The sequence below is a fragment of the Sorex araneus genome, chromosome 7, assembly GCF_027595985.1.
Source record: "Sorex araneus isolate mSorAra2 chromosome 7, mSorAra2.pri, whole genome shotgun sequence".
In the NCBI taxonomy this organism is placed as follows: domain Eukaryota; kingdom Metazoa; phylum Chordata; class Mammalia; order Eulipotyphla; family Soricidae; genus Sorex; species Sorex araneus.
The window spans coordinates 17798994-17825509 of NC_073308.1; the positions used below are offsets into that span (position 1 = coordinate 17798994).

General features: G+C 38.4%; 1 protein-coding gene across 2 annotated transcripts in view; it reads left to right on the top strand.

Annotated features, from left to right (window-relative positions):
* SPATA17 (spermatogenesis associated 17) overlaps positions 1 to 26516 on the top strand; it is a 167717-nt gene that overhangs the window by 76486 nt on the left and 64715 nt on the right. For both annotated transcript variants that reach the window (XM_055144650.1, XM_055144651.1), the window contains exon 6: positions 23669 to 23792. In XM_055144650.1, the coding sequence (XP_055000625.1) occupies positions 23669 to 23792 (124 nt within the window). The remainder of the gene's footprint in view (positions 1 to 23668; positions 23793 to 26516) is intronic.

The following is a 26516-nucleotide window of genomic DNA, read 5'->3' on the forward strand; positions in this document are numbered from 1 at the left end:
CTAACCACATTTTACTTTGTGTTCCCTTTTCTATCTGAACTGCCTTTTCCCCCAGCACATGAGGCCGGCTTCCAAGCCATGGAGCCAACTTCCTGGTACTTATTTCTACTATTCTTGGGTGTTAGTCTCCTACTCTGTTATTTTATATTCCACAGATGAGTGCAATCTTTCTATTTGACTTGCTTTAGATAACTATTTTAATAAAGTTGCTTCAGTTAACTTTCAAGAAACTTCAAGAAACCACCAAGTTACTTATGCCACTTGGCACCTCTTTGTCCAAATTAGTCTTATAATCTTTGTTTCCACACTTGTGTTAGCCTTAATCACATATTTAACTGGACTTAATGCTCAGAAGCATTCCTTTTGCTGTCCTTTCTCCATTTGTACTTGGTTTTCCTTTATTTTCTACCCTAATAAGTTTTGTGACAAGGCACACTCAGGTAATATTTCCAAATTCTTGTGTTTAAAAATATTTATGCTTGGTGGCAATTTCTGAAACTTTGGTTAACTTCTTTAATGTTTGATATTTCAATGAAAATACTCTAAGCCCAACTAGGTTTGGCCTGCTTTTAGAGGTGACATAGTCATTTTCTCTAGACTTCCCCTGAGAAGTCTTTCATTTGGGGGTGGGAGTGGTGTTGATGGGATACACCTGGTAATGATTAAGGCTTACTCGTTACTCTGTGCCCAGGGATCACTCCTGGCTGTATATCCAGGGTTTATTTCTGGCTCTGTGCATAGCGATTACTACTGACTCTTAGTGATTACTACTGACTCTTAGTGATTACTACTGACTCTTAGTGCTTAGCGATCACTTCTGGCTCTGTGCCTAAGGATCACTCCTAGAATCTGTGCTCAGGGATCATTCTTGGCAAGCTGGGGTGACCCTTTGCAGTGCCAGTGATTGAACTTAGGCTGGCCCCGTGCAAGGCAAGCACCTTAACCCCTGTATTCTCCCACTTTCTCCACCTCCAAAGTCTTTTTGTTAAGGGTGAGCATCATCATAAGCAGTGCTCTAAGGGAAGGGCCTCTCTCACCAATGCTCAGCCTAAGTGTGTGGATGGATGGCTCACTGTCCTTTCTAGCACTGGTGTGCTACTTGGACCTAGCAATGCTGGGAGCCACCAGACACCAAGGACAGAGCCTCTAATGCTTTTGGAGCAGGGATCAAAGTTAGGGCCTTGAGCATGTAGGGCATGTCCCCCAACTCTTTGAGACTATCTCCTCAATGGCCATCCCTCCTCCAGTCTTCTTTTTTTAATTTTTTTGTTTGGGTGTTTGTTTGGGGGCCACACTCAGCACTACTCATGGCTTATTCCTGGCTCTAAGCTCAGGAATTACTCCTGGAGGGACTCAGAGGACCATAGGGGATGCTGGAGATAGACACGGGTTGGCTGCATGCATGCCTTACCCACCTTACTCTCACCCTACGCCTAAAGTCTTTATCTTTAAGTTTTAGTCTTTGCTAATGTTTTTTTTTATAATCTCTTTACTGTTGTCATGAATTTTTAATCTGCCTCTTTATGTATCTATATATTTTGGTTTGGGGGCACATACAGCTTACTCAGGGCTCACTCCTGGCCCTGTGCTCAGATATCATTCCAGAAAAGGCTTGGGGGATGTTAGGGATCCACCAGGCTTGGCTGTCTGCAAGGCAAGCACCCTATCTGCTGTACTGTCACTTCAGCCCGTATTTTCATCCTTGATATTATATAATCTGTTAAATTGTATATTTAAATTTTCTTCTGTGCCAAGAAATAGTTCTTGGATTATATCTTTGCATTGATTGGATTGTTCAGGCCGTCACCTTGGCCAGTTCCTCCCTGCTTCGTATTTGCATGTTCCCTTTGTTCAGTAAGAGAGTTGATTCTTAGCATTTTGCCTTGGACAAAAGTTCATTTACTTTTACTGAGAGCAGTTTTTCACATGGGCTGTCTTTCAAATTTTTATGTCAGATTTTAATATTGCATTGAAGCAATTTTGGTATATTCTAATTTTTTCCACCAACAAATTTAAAGGTATAGTTTCTAGATTGTGAAGGACATGCAGAGCATATAGTATATTTCTGTCTTTGGACAGGATAAAATCATTTACGGAAAAAAAAAATAGAATATACTTTACATGCTTTCACTTGAATTTGGCAGGATACCAAACAACATTAAGCTTAATTTCAGTGTATCTGCTCTTTTATTAACATAGTTTATGCTATACTTAATAGTAAAGAAATGAATTCATATACAAGAGTATATTTTCATAAGCAAGAGTCAACCTATCACAAAGATGAATGGAATTGATTAATTTAAGGCTGAGTTTGCATTTGGTGGACATGTTCCTTTGTGAAATCTAGCTGGAATTGCAAAAACTGCTCCAGGTTATGAATAGGGAAATTATATAATGAAATTAAAAATTAGCTACAAAGTCACAGATTGGTAACATTAATAAAACATTATTAGCTTAGAGTGCAAAAAACTGAATTTCTTGACAGAATTTCAAGCTAAAAGTAATAGATGACTCCAGTGTGAATACCACAATGTCGTTTTTGGTTCTTAAGATCTCCTACACTAGCTCTGTTTTGAATAAACATTTGTCCTTCATCAACATAGAGTAGTTTTTGAGCATGTTGACTCTGTGTACCAGGGTTTGGCTAGACAAATTTGATGGGCTTTTCTTTTTTCCTAGCTCTTCATCTATTACAAAAGTGGTTTTTTTTAGAAATTTAATTAGAAAATATTTAGAAGTCAGTAAATATTTAGAAATTTTTTTTTGAGAGTACTTTAGGATCTTTATTTTTTTAAATTTATTTATTTTTTAATTAGTGAGTCACAGTGTGGAGTGAGGGTACAGTTACAGATTCACACATTTTTGTTCTTGTTTTTCCCTCATGCAATGTTTAAGAGCCCATCCCTCCACCAGTATCCATTCTCCACCACCAATGAACCCAGTATCCCTCCAACCACCCCCTCTGTGGCGAGGCATTCCAATTTGATATCTCTCACAAAAGTGTTTTTTAAAGGATGTATTTGCTTTCTTTTTACGAAACAGGTTTATTAAGGTATAATTTATTTAACAGGTAATTAATCGATTTATAGATTGTTATCTCATGGCTTTTAGTATACTCACAAAGTTAGGCAACCTCATGGTTAATTTAAAACATCTTTATACGATTAAAAAATCCTGTTACCTTTGGCATTTACCTTTCAGTCTTCCCTCCACACTCATGGATAATATGAGATAATAGACAACCACCAGCTTGCTTACCCTCTCTATTGTTGTATCACTATATCCCGTTGTTCATCGATTTGCTTGAGTGGGCTCCAGTAACATCTCCATTCGTCCCTGTTGCGTGCTAGTATAGCCCAATGGCATATTGGGGGCTCTTTCAGGGTCAGGGGAATGAGGACCATCATTGTTACTGTTTTTGACATATTGATTTTTTTGTTTTTATGTTTTTTTGTTTTTGGGGGGTTTTTTTGCTTTTTTGGGTCACACCTGGCAATGCACAGGGGCCACTCCTGGCTCTGCACTCAGGAATTACCCCTGGCAGTGCTCAGGGGACCATATGGGATGCTAGGAATCGAACCTCGGTTGGCCGCGTGCAAGGCAAACGCCCTACCCACTGTGCTATCTCTCCAGCCCCTGTTTTTGGCATATTGAGTACACCACAGGTAGCTTGCCAGGCTCTGCTGTGTGGGCGGGATACTCTCCGTAGCTTGCTGGGCTCTCCGAGAGGGACGGAGACTTTTGGAGCAGCCTCTTATTGCCTTTACAGGTGTTCCCAGTCTACCAAATGTAAGCTTTTGGTTTTGTTTATTCTGAATATTTCTTTTACAGTGACTCTTACAATGTGTGACTGAACTTGATGTTTTCAAAGTTCACATACATTATAGTACATATCAGTAATTTAGTTTCCGTTGCTAACAATTATTCACACTAGGAATGGCATAAATATTATTTATTCATATTTCAATTGGCCCTCTGTTGTCATCCATCCTTGACCTTATCATTATTCTGCTTCAGACTGACTACATGGGTCATTTTCCTCCCTAGAACAACATCTCCTGACTTTTCTTTCTCTGTCCTGGAAAATAGTGAGATTCACTCACTGATTTATGAATCCATATTATCTTTTCATATTTATTTCCTAGGAACAACTGCTGTCATACTCCATACGGAAGGAAGGTTTTTGCATCATATTTTAGATGTTTTATTCACTTGCTTAATTAGCACATTATCTGGGTATGACATTCTTCATTGCAAGTAATTTTTCCTTAGAATTTTGAAGGTATGGCTTCACAATTTTACACCATTCAATTTATTTAAAAGGTAGATCATCTATTTATAGAGTTGGCTTTTAGTATATTCACCTGTAGTATATTTTTATTTACTGTTTGATTTCTCTTTGAAACCCATCCACATTTTTCTTTTTGAATATGTAATAGTTAAAGTTCACCAAGAAGTGGATGGCAAGATGAAATCTGATATGTATGTGACTTATTGGGATGGGAGAAGATGCTGGGAACTTTCAGTCTACAAGGTAAGTGTGACATACATGAAAGGAAGGAATGGAGGAGGTCTTTTAGCAAAGCTCCTTATGCCCACAGTTCTGTTCGGACGAAGCTGCTATCTTGCCAGAAAGATCCTGATAGCCATCACCTTTCTGTCACTTACTGGAAGTGACCTAAGGAGGGGTAACATGGTGGTGAATTTTTAAATAAAGCTTTAAATCATAACAGGAAGTATATTTATTCCCATATTAAGTAAATGACCACAGATTTAAAGGGAAATTAAAGGTCTTGGTTGTCATTAATGCAGAAATCCTTTCTACATCTGGCATTTAGATGAGTCTTTTCCTCAGAACATTTTGTACTTCAAAAACCAGCCTATTTTCAACTAAGTATATTTACTGGAAAATAGAAGTTTAAGAGGTCTGTCTTCAAACTTTCAAGTAACATCATGGCCCATGTTTTATTTTTTCTTTTTTGGGTTACACCCGGCAATGCACAGGGGTTACTCCTGGCTCGTGCACTGAGGAATTACTCCTGGTGGTGCTCAGGGGACCATATGAGATGCTGGGAATCAAACCCAGGTTGGCCGCATGCAAAGCAAACAATTTATATTGCTCCAGCCCCATGGCCCACGTTTAAGAGGTAAAACATTGTAGGCAAAAGACTAGGTTTGGGATTAACTTGTAAAACACATTCTCAATAATTAAATCTGTGGTCATTTGTTTAATATGGTAATAAATATACGTAAGAGACACAAAATCTATGTATTTACTTATCGTAGAACTTAAGGCACTTTGAATTTCATAAAGGTGCTTAGAAGAAAAACCTCTGTCATAAAATTAACAGTCAAGTATGTAGCATAAGATAATTACTTAACATGACAGAAATGGATATGATAATACATGAAAATCAAGGCCTGTGTATATATGCACACATTATGCCATAGTATTTGTAATCCTTAATATGATATTTAAAGTGTACATGGTATATCACAATATTTTTTAAAGTATTTTGTAATAGTAGATATCAGTGAAATGTATTAGATACTCATGATGTATAAAGATTGCATTTCACTCCTACAGTTAGAGAACTTTATCTAAGGAGGCAAGACTTAAACAAATCACTCAATTGATCTTTCGAGATTTGGGAGAAGAATGAAAAATATACTTAACATTAACATGGCCATTATTCCAATTTTAATACTACATGTAAAAATTCTTAGATTAATTGTTATGCTAGCCAAAATGCCTAATTAGAGAAACCAGGTTCTCATTAAAATGTATTATCAGTGCCAGAGAGATAACTCAGTGAGTTGAATGCATTCTTTGATGCACTAGGTTTGATCCCCAGCATTGCATATGGTCCCCTGAGTACCTCCTTCTGGAAGTGAATTCTAAACAGATCCAGGAGTTTCCCAGAGCACCACAAGATATTGCCCCACACCTAAAGCAAGTAAATTAATAGATTTAAACTAATGCCTTAGCAACTCTTTATGATGTGTGAAGAGTTGATGAGATGTCACATTTCGGAAAACTTGCAGGCCTTTCAGATTGCCTGTCATCTTTGCCATGTGTACACAGAATGGGCTGTGTTCTGGTTTTCCTCTTTTTTTTCCCCCTGAAATCCATATATCCTGAAATATCTGAAATCCACTAAACTTGGTATATTAAAACTGCATCTCTGTTCTTTTCCTACTGTTGGGCATGTGAGCACTTATCATTGAACAATGAGAAATTCTCTTAGATCTTCAAATTCATGTTTGCTTTCTTTCTGTTAGATTTACTCTTAAACTATCAGCATTTGATTCCAATCATAATAGTTACAATCCAGAACTAACAGGTTAACAGCTTGCTGTTTCAATATATTTGTGCTAGATACTGTCTTTGTAATCTGCTGATTTGCATTTGTTTTCAAGAATAAAGAAAAAACTTCAAAAGTGATTTCTATGAGTATATGTCTAGTTTCTGAGAAAATCTGTACAAAAGATTTGATCATTCTCTTGCATCCTTATGAAGGTCATCTGGGACTCTCAACAAGAGCACAATTATAGTCTTTAAGTAATCTTGCAGTGGCAAGAACTCAAACAGACAGCACATGCTCTGGACTAATGACAAGACTCAGAAACATGGAGTTTCTCATGCTCTGCATCAGGGAAGCACAACATTACAGATTTCCAGCTCTCGGGGCTTGAAGACTTTAAGTACATTACATTATTTAGGCAGCACATTCCCAGTTGTGCTTTAATTAACAAAGAGATAGAAACTTAAAGGAAACCAGCATGTCCTTCCAGACTGATAACATGTGCAACCCCTAAAACTCAAAGTAATTCCCAGAGTCAAAATCTGTGACTCCATATGGTCATTACTCCTCCTTTTGTTCATGTGGATTATTCAGAACATTCACCAACTTCAGTTTAGAATCAGAAGTAATATTAAGTAGGATCATACTAATGTAAAACAATAATCTGTAGTATTTTTAGCCCATTTGGATCGGTAGCAGGGTGGATAGGGCGTTTGCCTTGCATGCGGCTGACCTGGGTTCGATTCCTCCGTCCTTCTTGGAGAGCCCGGCAAGCTACTAAAAGTATCCCGCCCACATGGCAGAGCCTGGCAAGCTACCCATGGCGTATTCAATATGCCAAAAACAGTAACAACAAGTCTCACAATGGAGACATTACTGGTGCCCACTTAAGCAAATTGATGAACAGGATGACAGTGATACGGACAATGCTATAGTGCATTTTTAGTCCATAGACACTGAATATATTCTTAATAATAACTTCCTCTTGAGATGACAAAAGCATTGTAGACAAAAAACATTCTGAATAGTTCATGGTGCAAAGAAATGGAAGAAACATCTTAAAATTAAAGACTCGATGTTGCATATCTGTATATAGTTAGTTAATAGCAGTCTGTTATATGCTCAACAGAGATGTTATAATTCACTATCAAACTAAAATATATCTGGAAAATTTAGACACTGCAAGTAGTGAGAAGCTCAGTCAATAGACTGTAATCTCAGAGAGCCACATCTGCTCAGCTCCTGTTTACTTATGGTACTGATTGCGTTGTCTCATGCAAATCCCTTTCTTGGATGTATATATTTCAGTATTTCAGATCAAATACTGAGTCATGATTTAAGTAGTGTGGGTAAAATAATGAGCCTAATTAGGGCAAATGTGGGAAGTTGAATGTTGTCATTTGGCCTTTTTTTTAAAAAAAATCCAAACATACTACCTCTTTCCATTTAAATATTGAAATTTCTATTAGTAATTCTGAGTTGTGATAGAGGTTAACTAAAGTCACTAAGAGTTAATTCTTAGTGCCTTACTGATCAACTTCTTTGTGTTGGGGCTAGAAAATGCAGAACTCACTTTTTTCAGATTGTCCTGTGATAAGAGGTGCTATGTGGGGTAGTCAAAGACAGTGAAGCACCAGCAATGTGTTCTTATGGAAAGCACTTAAAATGGGGATGGAACATGTCCATGCCAGGAAAAAAGAGTTCTTTGCAAGTTACATCATCAGGAGACATAAACCACTGTAGCAATTTGAACTGGGTACATTTAAGATAAAGCCTTATTAACTAATTAAAGGTGATTAACTCTAAAAAGATATGGAAGACAACACAAAAATGCATAAATAGTAAATATTGGAATAATTTTTCACCTCTAGGCCTGTTAAAGTACTCAGGGGAGGAAAATGTTTAGAGGCAGCTAATTGATGTTGGGATTTACCTTACTGGAAAGGATAATATTGGTTTGTCCTTTCTCCCTTGCTACAGAGAGCTTAGGTTTTTTTGGGTGATACCCATCACAGTGCTCCATTCCTCTGTGTTTATTGGTATGTAGCTCTAAACATTTTAGGGTAACATTAGTATGTCCTGTTTCCCTTGCCACAGGGAACTCAAGTTTATCACAGTGCTCCTGAGATACTTCCATTCCACTGTATTTGTCTGTAAACTCCTTTCTATGTTCTCTTCCCCAACCTGTCTATCATCTTTTTCCCCTAATCAGACTCTGTTAATTTGTAAGGTCAGATTCCTCAGAAATCTATGATTTTACATGTATGAGTGAAATATTGCCTCTTTTCTCCTTATGTCTTTTGAATAGTTTACTTTAAGGCAATGTCCTTTTTGTATGGACAAAGGAAGACAATTAATATTATGCCTTTGTAATTTGGGAGTAAATTGTCTACAAACAATCCGCATTCCAGGGCATCTGCTTTCTCAACTTAAGCCTCAGTTGCCCTTAGTTCCTAGCACTCCAAAAGCAGGGTCCCAACAAGGGACTGAATGGACCCAGGGCAAGCTGTGAGCTACCCTGGCACTGAAATGGGCAAGGCCACGGCGCCACAGTACTCAACTATAAGTTGAGAGCATGGTCATGGACAAATGCTGTCATGATTCAAAAGTAACGAGGAGATTAGGACCTTGCTAGGGTTAGGGAAAGACTAATCTGGCCCAAGCACTGTAGTCTGAGATCGAAATGACCCCAGGAGAGCAATTCTATAAACCTAATGTATCTCTTACTGTGTCCGTACAAAATGATTTATATGATGAATGTTTATATGTTTGTTGGACAAGGAGAGGAGAAACACGCCCATGTGACTCCACTCTTGGGTGGGTCATCCTTCTGAACGAGAATCTGTCCTAGAAGCAGCTTTCCCTGAGGGAAAGACTTTACCTCTGTTGATTGTATGAACACATACCTATGTGTAAGACCCAACCACTCATGCTTTGGGATTTAACTAGGCTTTAAGAGGGGGCAGGGGAATCCAGAGTGGAAAGGAGAATGAAGTGGGATTGAGAAGGAGAATGAAGTAGCATGAGGGAGGAAGAAGCAGAAGGAGAATCAGAAGTGAATGGAGAGGAGATTGGCATAAACAGCAATTGAGACCAACCAGTCTGGCCCTTATTTCTTCCTTCACCATTGACCTCCCTGGGGTGGGGGAAGTGGCGTGAGACTACTGAATGCAGGCGGCGAAGAGAGACAGCTGCCGCCTGGCCTTTTCATAATTTATTTTTAGTAAATATACAGAGATTCTTCAGTTTCATCACCAAATCCAGTGTCTTGAAGCTTTCTTCCTTGGTCTCTTTTAGTTCAGTATTTAGGACTTCAATTCATTGATTATTTATATTTGGCGTATGGTAGACACCCACTTTCGTTCCTCTGAATCTGGATATCTAGTTTAACCAACATCATTTGCTGAAGAGACTTTCTTCCATTGAAAAACATAAGGAGTTAAATATTATTAAAGTTTATTATAAGGGCTAACATATATTTACCATTTAGTCCACAAAAAAATGCACTAAATCCTTTTTTCTATGATCTCTTCCATTTCACCACAAATCTTTGAGGTAGAAGTTATTACCAATTTTATAATTCATGTAGAAGAGTTTTTGTTTCATAAAACAAAACTTCTTTATGAGTATTTTCTATAGGATCCCTAATTGGGATAAAGATAGCTTATAGAAGTTTGATAATGAGTGATTGGGTTAAAGGAAGACTAAGCATAGAATACGAACAGGAAATTACATAGCACTTACTAAAATGAAGTGAAACTCATCCATAGACAACATTAAAATCTGTGTTACATTAATTTTCTTCTGTAAAACTTACCAATTTGCTTTCTGAAGGAGCTCTGAAAGCTAGTAAATAAGACTATTACTATTAAGCAAACCATTAATGTTAATGAAAAGAGTATATATTTCTCTTCTTTTGATATAAGAAATACATTTGGATAAGAAAATGAAATGTCTGCTTTATAGATGTAGCAGGTAAATGGTTGGATAAACTTCATCGATTATAGTTTTAGTATTTTCTTTACTTATATCATTGCACTACCTAGTTTCAGTTTCACAGTTTATCTGTCAAAAATCAGACCAGCTAAGTGGGATAGAAGAAAAGGTGCGGTTCCATTAAAGTCTAACATACCATTGGCTGTCAGGGAAGCCTTGTTAGGCTGTCCATCCTCATTTAACTATCCCACAAGATCTCTTAATGAAGTTAAGCCCCAAGTTCACTCCAATAATTCTGTGGCAAGAGTTTGTGCAATGTAACGATTCATCACTTGTCAAGAAGGCACTTTTGGTTTATCCATTTAATAAGGGCATCCTCTAGCTTGCTTAATTAGAAGTGAACAGTTTGCATATTTACTAAATGCAGAGTGTCATCGCCACCACGGCCTATTGCCTACATGAATTATTTCTCTATCTGCAATAAACAGCTGGGTAATTATTACTGCCATAATCAGATAAATTCCCTCTGTAAGGCTTTTCTTACATGGCAATTCTTTGAACTCATCCAGTGCTGAACAAAATTTATGAACTTCAGCAGCTTGGCCACTTTTTCATACTCTGCTGTCCCTGCTTCTATTTCAAGGACGTGACTAGAACACCATTGGTATTGTATAAATAAGGAAGATAAATATGATTATATTCAATAAACTTCATTTCAAAAATATAATTTTCTGACTTCAGCCAACTAACTGGTAGGTAAATGGCTTTATTTAATGATATGTATCTTCAATGACATATATTTACATAATATGTAAGAGATAAAGTCAAGGAAGTAAAGAAAATGTTTTAATTTTCAAGAATTGAAATTAACAGTAATGTTAACTCTATTTGCAAACCTTTCTTTCTATGGAATCAATTTTATGTGAAGGTGCAGTAATTTCAGCAATGAATTTGTTAAGATTTAAATAATATTAATTTAATCTAATCTAATCTCAAATTCAGTGATAGTTTGTTTTCAAAGCAGTGTCTGTCTGTATAGTTAGTAATATATGACATAATCCACTTTAAAATATGGAGTACCAATCATAGCCTAATAATATACTACATTTATTTATTTATGTTTTTTGGGGGGACCACCCCTGGCACTGCTCCAAGCTTACCTCTGATGGTGCCCTGGGGAATGTATGAGGTGCTGAAAACTGAATCAGAGTCTGCTTCATGCTATTAATAATATGCCAACTTTTTTGATCGTGCTTCAAGACTAAGTTGTTGAGAAAATATGGTTACTGCTAAAAAACATTTCTAATGTAGAGAGTGGATTTCATCTTACTCAACCTCACTGAGGCATTTGACTGCTCTGTTCCTCATTCTTTTCCCCAATCTTTCTTGGAACCTGGATTCTCAGGGTCTCCTTGTGTCCTTCCTCCTTCTTTCTTCAATTTCCCTTGCTGCACACCTTGACTGGCCCAATGTGAGATGCTGTGCCCTTGCCCTTTGCATATGCTGAATTGTTTTCCTCTCGTGTTCTGGCCACTGTATTTAATGATTTATCAATTCAAATCATTCTTTTGTACCAAAATTTCTTCTGATTATTAGAACCAGCTATAAACATATCTGCTAAAATTACCACTTGGATGTCCTCAGATTTATCAACCTAAGTGAGTGGCTGTTGAGTTTTTTAATATTGTCTCCACTCGACTCAACACAATAGGATATGGTACATAAGAAGTGAGAAATAATAGAATGGCGGGCTGTGGTGAAGGCAGGTCCACGTGCCAGGCAGGATGTGGGAGCAGCTTTCGGTGGATTGGGAGCGGCCTTCCCTGGCACCTTCCAGGACGACGGGCGAAGGAGAGGCGACAGGCAGACTCCCGGGCATCGTCCGATCTTTCCCTTTAAGGTGTAGTCATAGTAGTTTTTGTAGTTGTCTAGGTCATCAGAGTTCCATCAGTCTAGTCTCCTCTCAGACCTCAAAGTCTCCAAAGTCTGAGTTTTCCTCCTTGTCTCCTTGTTTTCTTCTCTTCGTTGCTGTGCTCTCTTTTTATCTTCTTCCTTTGTGTCTGCTTCTATATGTGCAGTTGTGCTCTTAAGTCCTCTGTCTTCTGTTCGTGCTGTTGTGCTCTGTCTCATAAGTCTTCTCTCTGCCGTCAGTGCCGTTGTCTTCTCCTTCAGTCTCTGTCTCTGTCTGTCTGTCTGTCTCTCAGTCTCTCTCTCTCTCTCTCTCTCTCTCTCTCTCTCTCTCTCTCTCTCTCTCTCTCTCTCTCTCTCTCTCTCTCTCCCTCTCTCTCACGGAGACCTCGTAATCTTGTAACCTTGAAACTTCGTAGCTTCGTAACTTCACTATCCGACTGGCTCTCTGAGTTGACTTCGGTGACTGACTTTCTTCTGTGCTTCTCACCTTCTGACTGACTTCTCTTTCCGTTCTAACCTTCTTCACCCTCTGATGTTCTTCCGTCCGTTCCAACTGTTCTAACCTGACTTCTTTGGCAACCGACCTCAGACAGTGATCTCGCTCGACTTCCAACCTCGGCGACTGATTCTCTTTGCATTCTGACCTTCGCCTGATGACTAACCTCCCCATCCCCTTAGAGCATAGTTTATATAGGAATCGTGTAGGGTGGGGATACAAAGGTGAGGTTGAACATTAGCCAATCAACAAAAAGAGATAAGGTCACTCCTCCAGGAGATCAACTAAAATCTCACTAAGGATTACTAGGAGATTACTAGAGATACGCTCAAGGGGGAGGATTCCACTCATAATGTATTGCTTTCTTCTGTCCTCAGCTAGTATCACTGTGTATCACTGTCATCCCATTGTTCATCTATTTGCTCCAGTGGGTGCCAATAACATCTCCATTCATCCCGGCCCTGAGATTTCAGCAGCCTCTCTTTACTTGACTTCCCAAATGAAGCTATATTGGAGGCTCTTTCAGGGTTAGGGGAATGAGACCTGTTAATATAACTGTATTTGGCATAATGAATATGCCACGGGGAGCTTGCCAGGATCTTGGCTGTTGATGGGATTACATGGCACTGGGGGCAGTTTTGGGTGTGAGTGCCAAGCTACTAGAAAATGGGGGATCTGGATGGAGGAGGCCCAGTCCAGATCCAAGCAGGCTTGGAGATCTCAGCCCCGGGTCCAGCGTACCTGGGCTCCTCTGCTGGTTTCTTCATGCGTAAGGCTTGTCCAATCATGTGGAGAGTGGCCCTGAGCATGGCTGTGACTGGATTCTGGAGGTTTTTGGCTGCTGGGACTCTTCTTGGGATGGGGAGGGAAACTCAACCTGCCCCCCTCCGAGGGGCCCCAGTGAGGACAGCCTGGCGCAGGGGCAGGAGACTCTGCATCTCTCTTTTCCAGGAGCTTTGTTTTATGGTCTCTGGATCTTGGTCATTGATGGGATTATATGGTGCTGGGGGCCATTTGTGGGTGTGACTGTGAAGCACTGGAGAAGCTAGTAATCCACTTAAATAGTCGTAGTAAATTTATTTCTAATATTTCTAGCAATGTCATTTTGTATGAGCACAGTAAGAGATATTAAACTTAATGTTTGGTTCTTCCTGAGGACATTCACTATATATTCCAGACCATAGTCCTCAGGCCAGGTCGTCTTCCTGACCCAGCAGGGTCCATATTCAGTTGCCTGTTTTGGGTCATGACAGAGTTCATCCATGACTGTGCTCTTAACTCATAGTTAAGTATTATGGCGCTTGGCCTGGCCCATTTCGATGCCAGAGTAGCTCACAGCTTGCCCTGGATTCATCAGTCCCTCATCGGGACCCTGTTCTTGGAGTGCTGGGAACTAAGGGCAACTGAGGCTTAAGTCAAGTAAATGTGGATGCCCAAGAGTCAATTAACTCCGTGTTACACAGCATAGCATCAATTGTATTCCTATGTCAGTACAAAAAGGACATTTCTAAATTAACCATACAAGTGACTTAAAGGAAAGAGAAAAGCAATATAGGATTATTGGTTGTGCCTCAGTTGCTCTGTTGTAGGAGTGGCTCAATAAACCTTAAGGTCTCTGTGGGAGCAGCAAAGTGTTATCCAACAAATGGCTATGTAAAATCATATTTCCCCAAAGCTCTACATTTGACAATGAAATGGAACAGTTCTCTGAGCTAAAATATTAGAAACCCAAAACCGCGCGGCCGCAATAGCGGCCGCGCGGACTCAAAGTCTTCACCTTTACCAAGGAAGAGAAATTATTATATGATGCTTATTCAGCAGGCCTGATTGTTGGGGAAAATTTCCAATCAACAATAGTGAGTTCTGTATGGAAATATGAAATGTACTCAATATATAGAGAGAATAATGGGAATATCATCAGCTACTTAGATGGGGGGAGGGGTGGGAGGGGGGTGTATTTGGGTTCTTGGTGGTGGAACGGGTGCACTGGTGAAGGGATGGTGGTTTAATCAGTATTTGACTGTGACTTAAACCTGAAAGCTTTGTATTTTTTTGTTTTCACTGTGGTTCAATAAAATATTTCTTTAAAAAAAAAAAATTTTCATAATAAAATGTTGGAAAAAAAAAAATTCTTCTTCGGTTTAGTTGTGACCCTATGGAACCTTATGTAATTAACTGAAGATTTATCAAAAATATTATTTGACATAAAATAACTTAGGAACATTAATATAACACTTAACCTTAAAACCAAAATGCATACATTTCTATTCTCAGTTTTTGAAAAAGTAAATAATTTGCAAATGAAGTTTAATCATTTAGACAATGTTATGCAAATACCATAAATGCTGATTTCTAATTTTTTCACTATGCACCATTATTTTTCTAAATAAATAGCTATAATAGATTTGAAAAAAAAAAAAGAAAGAAATGGAACAGTTCTCATTTAAATGCCTGCTCTAAAAAACATAGGATTGGGGCTAAATACCCATTCAATCTATTGAAAACCAAGCCTGATCTTTTAGTGTTCTAGCTTTCTTTCCCATACCTCGCTCATCTCCTTTCTTACCACTGATGGAATGATTCTTCTAAAGCTTGACCAAGGTAATTTCATTCTGCTTCATCTTCTTTCTTTATTATCTTTTTATTTTTATAACTATTAAGTCATCAGTTTAATTATACACATTCTGTATTTCAACATCAATCCCACCACCATTGCACATTCCCACCACCATTATTTACAATTTTCCCAACCCCCCTTAAGCCTGCCCCCATTGGAGGCCCTCAATTATATATTTTATACTGATTGTTATAAATAATTTTCTAAAAATATGATCAAGAAATGTCCCCTTACAAGAAAGCTAGTGAAAAATGTTGTATCTCACTATGGAGCCATCAAGCTCTTATATAAGAAATTACTAAGATGTGGCAGGTAAAGCCTTCTGTGTTTCTACTTTCTCAGTCGAGATGGGTTGCCTTTTTATATTGCACCCCACTTAGTCTGGTGTGCTCCTCCTGGTTTATCCGTGTTGTAGAGTTTGAGGTATGGCACAGCTGTGAATGCAGCCACACACTCCAGAGTGTCCACAATTTTTAACGGGGTGGTGCACTGCTGTTAAATATTTACCTGGGTGGCAGCTTTGGGGCACGTGTGTGACTGCTGGGCTTCCAGAAGTACAGGGAGAGCTGCCCCTTCCTAATGTATGCTTTATGGCTCCCAAGAATTCCGCACTGCAGAGAATGAAGAATGAAAATACTCGTGTGTTTTTCTCTCTCTTCTATGACGATTATTTCCTACCTTGTATCCTGTCCAACAATAAGTTTTTCCTATGATCAGTTAACAAGCCTTGGCCCAATAAATCTTTTTTCTGAAAACACATTACCACATTTTCTTCGCTTGTTTGTGACATACAGCTTAAAAATAATATTGACCTCCTCCTATGGTATACTGCTGCTTCCTGGCCTCTGTTGAGTGGATTTCATGCATGCTAAAGCAGCAGCTATTATGTTTGCTTTAAAATGAAATAAGCACATTTCAAATGAGAGATAATGTGTGTTTTTTGAGTAAATAAGACAGTGTAATTTTTCTCTTAGAATATGACAGCTTAGGTACCCCAACTCTGAGCTTTACCCAAATAAAATTTCTGTGGCTTGATCTTTATCCTCCTAGCTGAATGTCTGAAGATGTATAAATGAGAGAAAATACCTGCATCTTCATGTGCTTCATGCAAGAAAATCCCCCATGCTATGTCTCAGAGTCACCATCTGTACAGTTACTTCATTTCACAAAAAATAGCATCCTGTTAATACCGCCTGCCCCTCACTAACCTCTGTGGAGTGTTGTGAGAATGAATTAATGTGTGAGAAGCACTCAGAGCTCCTGACAGTAGTACACTGTGTAAATAAGTTTCATTATCATGCCTACTGTTGTGCCTAGCTTGAGGACACTCCAAATTATTTGACATCATAGAGTCTATATCAAATTGTACCTCCTTGTACAGATGCTGCCTGGAATAATGATAAAAAGAAATAATTTTACAATAATAATGTGCATATTTTTAAAAAGAATACTGCAGCAAAAAATTATTTTCAGTGAGTCAAGATCAGAAGAAACTAGATTTTTATGGATTGTATTTGAATGGAGTTTTCTTGTTTTTTTAAAATAATGCAAAGTAGGCAAAGGAAATAATGGAGCAATTGGATTATCCCCTTTTATAATTAGGGTGAAGTCATGCTATTATAAATTTTTAGCATTAACTTCTTTGTGGCTTTTTTTTTAATTCTCAAAATTTCTTGTATATAGAGTACACATCTGATTGCATTATCATTAGAGAACTTATTCACCCTTGCTCAAGAAAACCTTCACTGAAGTTCTTCTTCTCCAGAGTTCTTTCCTTTCCCAATTTTGCTTTTAGATGGGCCTCTCTCCCAAAGTGAGCTTTGTAAAGAATCCAGCCCTGTCAAATCTTCTCACCACCTCCAGTGCTCTATTTAGTCAAAGTTTACTTCTTGTCTAATGAGTTCCCAGCTCCAGGGCCTACACTCCATGGGGTGTCTTCTATAATCTTACCAGTGGGAACTTTCTGAACTTTGATAGGGCATGAGTGTTTTGTTTTGTTCTGTTTTTTTTTTTGACCATGACAAGTAGACTTTATTCCAGGTAGATGAGGTTATTTTTACATTTGAAAATGAATTATTGTAATATACCATATCAACTTGGGTGAAAAAAATCTTATTATCAAATATAGTCATATTAGGGCTGGAGCAATAGCACAGTGGGTAGGGCATTTACCTTGCATGCGGCTGACCTGGGTTTGCTTCCTCAGCCCCTCTTGGAGAGCCAGGCAAGCTACCAAGAGTATCTCGCCAACACGGCAGAACCTGGCAAGCTACTCATGGCATATTTGATATGCCAAAAAAAGTAATAAGAATCCTCACAATAGAGACGTTACTAGTGCACGCTTGAGCAAATCAGTGAGCAACGGGATGACAGTAATACAGTGATACAACTGGATATTTTTCCCCTAAGAAGAGGGTCAATACTAGGATCAAGGAAAGGATACCAACTCTCACACATATATTCAACATCAATAGATTTATTCTGGCCACAGTCTGGACTTCAGTTTCTTATCAGCTATTTTATTTACTAACTACTTAAAGGAAGCAAGGGAGCCTTTGGGCATCTCTTTTTTAAAAAGTTACTTTATTAGAGCACTGTGATTTACTATGTATTGATAGTTGAGTTTTAGAAATACAGTGTTCCAGCACTGGTGCTGCCCTCAGTATCAGCTTCCTCCACCAGTGCTCCCAGGTTCCCTCTTCTAACCCTCACCCCCAGCCGCCATCTGGACAGGCACCTTTTTAAGTTTGTTTATTAAAGTTTGGGTCTCATGATTTCAGAGTAATTGACTCCGTGGTTTGGGCATCTCTCTTTTGTTTGATATGTTCCATATCCTTTGGTCTGCCAACTTGATAATCAAGTGTTCACTTTCTTAATAGTCACTCAAAGTATCTTAGACATATTGAAGAGCAGTTGTTCTATACTGCAACAGAGGGTTTTTTGGAGTAAATATGTTTATTTTTCAATGAGTGAACATTGTCTTAATATTTCTCAAATGTTAAAACTTCAACTCCAGATCTCATAGTCAATTGATAAGCTTGGGAATTGAATTTGAGTGTGTAGAGCAAATGACTGTGTGCTCTAGAATGTTCCATTTCCAATGGTACATTCCCTTTATAGATCCTGCCCTTGGGAATTTAGAAACTCCTGTCCACTCATTAGATGAACTAGGTGACAACATGGAAGAAATAGTGATTTAAACAAACAAACCAATAAAATTAAATGATTTAGATACCTTAGTGGTTTCCAGGAATCTATTCTAAGGTTCATTCATCTCCAAATATTTCTGAATGTCACACTTCAAGTATAGACTTTCAGTGCTTTATTTGTGGTTAGTATTTTCACTTGTAGATGAGACTTTGTTTTTCTTTTTTATTTTCTTGTCTACTTAATTTGGCAAAATTAATAGGGACATGTTGACAGCAGACAACTGTTAGAGATAAAAACATAAGCATATTCAATAAATTTAATTTTAAAAATCTGTGTCATAATATATCAGGGTAGAAGTGTACACTGTTAGTTACTTTTATTTTAAAGACTTCTGACAACAGGAGCTCATCCTTGATATTTTCTGCCATCAATCAGAGATTCTAGAGATTTTTTTGAAGCTACTTCCTTAGATTTTCTTAAAAGAGATGCAGTGCTGGAATTTTGGTTTTTATTTGAGAAAATGTGTGAAATTATTCGCACCTCCCTCTGAAATTTTGGACAACTATGCATTCAAAAGAGCTTCCATATATATTTCAGCTTCTTTTGTGAATTGTTGGTTTCCATTAAAGTGCAGCGGTGTACATGCATTGTCTCCTTCATGGTACTTTGCAATGCATTGGCTAATACAATGACATTTGAATGACTATTACTACTGGACTATTATTGCATTACCTCAGTGTTCATTACCGCTGACTTACATTTCTCCAACTGCTGCAGGAGATTGCCTTGAGGCCTGTCATCAGAGCCTCTGATTGAGTTGGTCTGGGCTGTACCCCAGTCTGTTCCATGGTTAAACCCTTGCTGCCATTCCAGGAACTCCAGGAGAACTACTGGGTCACAGACCACGAACCGGAATCCTGCTCTCACCCCACAGCCCAGCAGAGCTTTCCTTTTATCCTTTAGTTTAATCGTGAAATGCGACTCTCATCATCTGAGAAATCATCTTAGAGGACTTCTAGCACTGAGTTTATTAGGCCTATCAGCCCCTACACTTTGAAAGGCACGCAGCAATGAATACCCCTTGACCCCATGACCCTCATGACCGTGTTTGGGGCTGGAGGGGCCGAGTAAATGATAGATAGCTGTAGTAAATTGCAGAAGGTAATGGACATATCAAGGAAAACCAGGGTGTGAACAACTGGAGTTGAGGGGTCTGTAAGGTCTTTTCAGAGAAAGGATACAGATTCTGTTCATTTACTTTGCACTTAACAGGGAAGAAAAGATAAAACTTAGGAACAGATTTTTTCATTAACATATTTGAAATGATGCAGAAGCCAAACAATATCAGAATACCTAGCTCACTTCTTAAGTACTAGGGGGCCATCATAGTAATTTTTATTATGTTAAATAAAATTGTTCATGAAATCCACTGAGCAGATATTCAACTCTAAGTAGTTTCACCATTAACATGTAGGCAGGGATAATTTCCAAAGTGTAATAATGAGTCTAGGGGTTTATCATCTAAAATATCATTTACTTATCAAAGTAATTTTGAAGAAAATGCCTCATTTCCCCTTAAGTAACTTTAAAAATCCAGCACTTCAGACATGGGACAAGATCTAAAAACAATTTCAAAAGAAAGCCATTGTCACAAGAGAAGCCAAATGTGCAACCCAAGGAAACATGAAATTTCACAGTATGAGAGGTCATTATTAAATGGCATTTGGGCTTAGGATGAAGCAGGAGAGTAGATTTGCTATGGCATCACCTGCCCCCATTTCCTCTTTCTTGTTTGTTCAATTGGAAAACATCTCCAGCTCATAGTCTCTCGCATCGGAACAACCAGAGCTGTCCTGGGATGGCGAGGCTGCAGAGCGAGGAGTCTTTATTTCCAGTTCAGCCAGGAATGCGCTACTCAGAGTAGTTTAGATCATCTCTGTGTGATGTGTGGGATCAGTCCTCCTCAAAATGGCCGGATAAGTTGGTATGGGAAACTGAAGGTGAATCCAGGTCCTGTGACCTGAAGAAATTGTCACCCTGGATTAAAGAATGCAGATTATTTGAAGTTACAAGGAGAGCCCTTAAGCCACTAGAGACTGGGGCATTCTTGCCCACCTCAATCCATTACCTGCTTCTTAATAATAAAAACATTCACTTGCACCCTTTGGATGACCAAAAATATATTTAGGTGCATGGATGAGTGGGTGGGATACATCCAGATGTAGGTGTATTGGTGGCCATGCCCTCTGTCAGAAACTCGTCTTAACCTCCTAAGAGTGAAGGGGAAACTCCTCCTCCTCACCTCTTGAGACCCCAGGCCCATCACCACAGAGTAGAGATCACTTGTTTTCTCTATTTTCCTTTAGAACTTACAGTCATGAAAATCCTCCATAAATTATTACATTTTGGCTTCCTAATATTCTGTCTAATGTTAACTTCTTCACTCATCCACTCCCAGATGAACCGAGAAGAGGTAAAGAGGTAGAGGGAATTTTTTCCCCTGACTGACTTCAAATTTTTTAAATAGGGTCATTAGTGACATTTCTCTCATATATATATATATATATATATATATATATATATATATATATCCCAAGATTGCTTTTCTGAGGCTAGAGATAAAATAGTAGTCAAATTAACAAAATAAAGATATTTGAAACAATCAAATAATTTGTAAAACATTTACAAAATTATAGGGGTAGTACATGAAAATTTTTTGATCTACTGATTAAAAACAAGTATTAAATATCTATTTTTTAGCTAGTAGGCATTGGTCTCCATCATTTCATTTGTATGTGATCAGTACTTTTATTGTGTCCTTTACACTGAGCCATATCTTTATTCCTATCAATATCCCAATAACCTATGTAAATAGTAGATCCAGCTCTTCCTCCTTGGTCCTATAAGCTGGGACATGGACATAAATGGAATGATGAGCATCAGTATGTCAGTATAATCTCCAGCAGGGAGACCTGTCCACTGGGGGTGTCAGATGAACATTTTTCAGTGATTGTATGAGTTACTAAGCAAATGACTTTTGTGGTTTGAGATGATGAGATCAGCCTTCCTAGAGTGATGTGTGGTTTCCTGGAGTGTCTCTGGGCTTCCCGTGCCTCCTCCAGCATATTGTGTATTTACCTTCCATGGTAGCAAGTGCACGCTTAGCCTTACTCTCAGCTCCAGACTCCTTGTCCAGCCCCTCGTGTTCTGTTTGATTCCACCTTTCCATTTCCCGAAGATGGACTGTTTTCACTGCTTCAAATAATTTAACACTTTTTACTTGACAGCCAAATCTTACATACTTTGTAACTTACCACACATGCATATTTCACTATACTTTCTATTTTCCCCTGTATATAAGCTCTTCATATTCATTATAATATTTATAGAGCACACACATCTTTAGAGATGTACTTCTTATTTTTGTGATTACTCAGAAAATGACTGTACTTTGGGTATGACCAACATTTAGGTACATGCCTACCTGAGTGATGTCTTATGATGGCTGTTCCATGGTCTTTTTGTAAATAATCTTGAAGACTAATTAGAGGAAATATCGAGAAATATTTGTTGTTTTTCAAAATAGCACAAACTGAAGGTAAAATTTCTAATGTATTTGTTTTCATATATAAACTATGGTTGTTCTTTTTATCCTGGTAAAGTTCTCATTTATTCCTATGGAAATGCCTTGAAATGTGTACCTTAAGGACAAAGAAAGGTCACCAGTCCTTCTAACTCCTGGTTCTTTGTCAAAACTGGACACAGTTAATGAAGTTTGTTTGGTAGTGAACAAATTCTCAGACATAGATAGAGATCCTTTCAATGGAAACAAATTTGTTTGGCTTTACCAGTTTACTTAGCGATTAATAATAGCCCAGAGATACAGGTCAGCAAGGTCACTGCACCAGCTTGCCAACACAATCGAATGTGCAGCTAGCTGGCTCTGGGGGTGCAGAAGCCCCCCAAATATGATGCATAAAGTAAAACAGGCTATTTTCTGACTCCTCTTTTCATATTAATAAGCAATTTTCAAGAGAAGGGTGGCAAAATGAGGGCCATGCCACTCCAAGTAATTCATTTATTTTGCAATTTAATCTTATGTTGAAAAAATTGCTGCACTGCAATTGCAGAGCCATGGTGATTTTTACACGTCAGTGTGTTTCATAAGTAACCTTGTGTGGAGTATTGTATTAGTCATCTGTAACAGAGAATTACAGCAAAAATATTTCTAAAGCAAAAATGAGAATTTTTAAAAACTTTTGGAAATATGATATTCCCTTCCCCCCTTATCCCCCCATCTATCTTTGAAGTAAATGTGAAAATGACTCACTTAAACTTTTATTTAGAGAACTAGATAATGTTGCCTTTGGGGGTGGGGGGATAAAGTATAGTTTCAAATATTGCTTTAACATGAACAGTTATTTGTTCTAGGAAAATAAACTATTCTTTCCCGATATTATTCTGTACTATCTTACTCTGTTTAGCAAGGGTGTTCATATATTTGAAGAGGTTATTTTTGGTGTAAGTTTCAGAGACACACATACATAACTATGAAATCATTTCATTATATTAATGAGATATGTTATTTTGATAAAATCCTAAACCCATTTACCTCACTTATATTTTGTTCTAATTATCTATATGATTGAACAAAATACTAACCAAAATGTACAGGATAACATGTAATCTTGTTGATGCTATTTGAGCTACGTAAACTTGCAATAAATTAAGTACATGTCAAAAGTCCCATTACTCTTAAAATTAGCCCTTTAATCAGTAGAGAAAACAAGTAATTAGGGATATATAGATACAGAAATAAAAATTTAAAGGATAATAGTTTGTTTTGTTGTTTTTTTTGTAGGGTACATTTCAGTATATTCAAATAGTTCATCTTGAGTCAAAAAAAATGTGCAGTAATTCTATTTGTATTGGATATATTTCCTCAATTCTTGAATGAAGAGATATATATTCAAGAATATCATATGAAGATATATGTATCAAATACAGAGATATGAGATATTTAATTTTTTAAATTTAACTTCTGTGGGGTGGATGGTGGAAGGACACTTAAATGCTTTTAAAGAGTGCACAGATTCACCTAGACTGTGCAGGTGAGGTCTACTGTGCCCTTGATTGAGATGGATGTGGAGGTTTGGTGCCACTGCTGAAACTTACTTAATGGTTATCTGTGAAGGAATGAAAACGGGAGTCAGTTTTGAGCATCATCAGTAACAGTGGCCGGTTTTGATGCAGGGAGGCCCTGGAGGAGTTTGCTGAGATGAAAGAAAGAGAAGACAAGAAGGCCAGGCTGGAGCGGGAAGAGAAGAGGCAAGCATACTTGGCCCGTAAGATGCATTACCTGCTCAGCACCCACCAGGTGAGTCTCGGGCCCTCACAGCTCCTGTCAGCCGTGTGCTCACCTTGCCTGGCAGAGATGAATGATAGACCTGAATGGACACACTTGTTGGAAAGATCCCACAAAGACACTTCTTCAAGTCAGGCCTGTGCAGCTGTGCCAGCCCATTGCTGGCTGGAATGTCCCACCAGCAATGTGGTCTGCCTTTCGGAACTGCACCTTACCAAGGGCACTCGCACCACCTTCCTCTGGGAGTGCCTTGGGCTTGATGTAGAGTTGATTTAAACAACTACTGAGAGGTCATAAGCCTAGGGAGCTTTCACAAACGCTTTGAACTGAGAAGTTGTCTAGATGCCAACCATGGTACCACCTCTTAGTCCCCCCACCCCGTCTACAGTATGGTTTGACAATGCCAGGACCAGTTAGGACCTTAGATGTAGAATTTGGAATTGCACATGTTCACATTTCAGTGCTTCAGGTCTTGCCATTGAGACTAGATAAAAATGCATCCTAGGTAGAATATTCATCCCTCTTGGGTTGGGAATGAATGTGAATTTTGGGGGAAGGGGGAGGGGGGCAGGAAGGGGGTTGATATTTGTTGTTATTTGAGGTCCAGGAAGGGAAATATGAGTTTTGCGTTTTCAGTCCTTTTAAAACCAAACCCTCAGCTCTAACCAGAGTCCTGCGACAGTTGTCTCTAAACTAGGGCAAGTCACACCCGACAGGTGCGTGACTCCCCCACCCACCCAGAATGAATATCAGCCTTAGAGGCACCAACTTCAACAGGATGTTAAGGGATGTTAAGTATCAGGTATGCGGAGGTATGTTCAGTGGGAGTCCAGACTTGTGGCTTCTCTGTGGAAGTCCAAGTATGTAACTTTTCATTGACAATGACTGTCTTACTATTTGCTTGATTTGAAGAGCTGAGTTATCTTCATTTAGCAGCAACAACAAAAACAACAACAAACCCCAAAACACAGATGATCACTTACTTGTGTAATAGACACAGAACTCGCAATAAGAGAGTTGGAGCTTGAATCAAGGTGTTTTGGCTCAACACAACTAGAAGTAATTAAAAAAAATTGTTTGCTTTTAAGGCACACCCAGCTGGTGATACTCATGACTTACTCCTGTGCTCAGAGATCTGTGCTCTGTGCTCAGGGATCACTCCTAGTGGGACTCACGGGAACATACCTGGTGCTGGAGATCTAACCCAGGTTGACTGCATGCAAAGCAAGTGCCTTACCCACTGTAGCATCTCTCCTGCCCTTCAAGACAACTTTGTTTGGTTTTGTTTGGTGGCCACACTTGGTGATTCTCAAGGGTTACTTCTGACTCTGTAGTCAGGAATCACTCCTGGTGGTTCTCAGATGACGATCTGGGATGCTGGGGATCGAACCTAGGTCAGCCGCCTGCAAGACAAGAAACTTATCCACTGTATTATCTCTCCAGCTCAAGATAATTTTAAATAATAGAATGTGAAGGTATTTTCACTTTTGTTATAAAATCCATAATGATATAAAAGTTTATCCCCATGATTGATAGAATATATGTACATATGTATAGGAATATAAATAAATATATATACATTTAAATATAGAATTCCAACTCAAGAACTTTTTCAAGCAAAATAGGGTTTTCTTAAATTTAGGAATTAGTAACTTCAATTTTTATTAAACCAAAAGGTTTGAAAATATTTAATTATTTTAATTATTTCAGATTGATATTTCAGTTACTTGTTTTGATAACTGAATTATCTATACTTTGAATCTTTTAAACTCTGTATTATAATGTTATGCTTATAATGAGTAGTGTGATAAAACAATTTTTAAAGAAGTGAAATCAAATTTAATTGAAACAGTTATTTATCTCTATTACGCAGGGTTATCTAGATCTATATGTCTAGTATATAGTGGGTCAATTTAGAAAATCCACAGACTTAGTTGCTTTACTATAAAAGTAATATGATGGCAGATATTAATGCAATACTTACCATGCAGCAGAAAGTATGCTAGATGGTTTATAAACTAAGTGTTAAACTAAACACTTAGCTTAGCAAATCATTTTACAAACTCGATGATGTTACTTGACTCATGGATTGTAATGGATTTTCAAAGAACATGATTACGATGTTTTGGGGATGTTAGTGTTAGCAAATACACACTGCCATGCTCTCTCGGGTTTTTTTCTCCGTTTATGTTATCCTGCCTGCTGGCAGCATCCACGTCTGTAAACTTTATGGGTCCCTTATCCCCAGAAATCCCTTCTCCCCAAAAGTCCCAGGCACACCAATGAAAGCAATTTATTGTTGCTGCCATTGTCATTGTGGCTTCAGCCACAACAGCTGCAACATTCAGAGATTGCACATGCTGCTCATGTTCCAGTGGCGGTGCTCACACACACCTGGCTGTGATGTGTCCGAGTGTGCACACTTTGCTGGGATGCCGTGGGGAGCTTTAGTTATGAATGAAAGTTGGAGACCTTTAGAGTGCCGCTCCCGTTTCCACCCCTGTTTGAGGGAAATAATGGAGAAATTATGTTATGAAAGCACCTCCCTGAGAGATGAATTTCATAAAATTATCAGGGATTTGGATATGATAAGTTAGTGTGTTTTATCAGTTATTTTGTGCTTGATCACAAATGACTTGAAATGGAAGGGCAACCCTTTGAACCCATGATGATGCCTTCATTGCCAAAGCAAACGTTCTTTTGTGGGGTTGAGAGAATGGTGGCATTATCCTAACC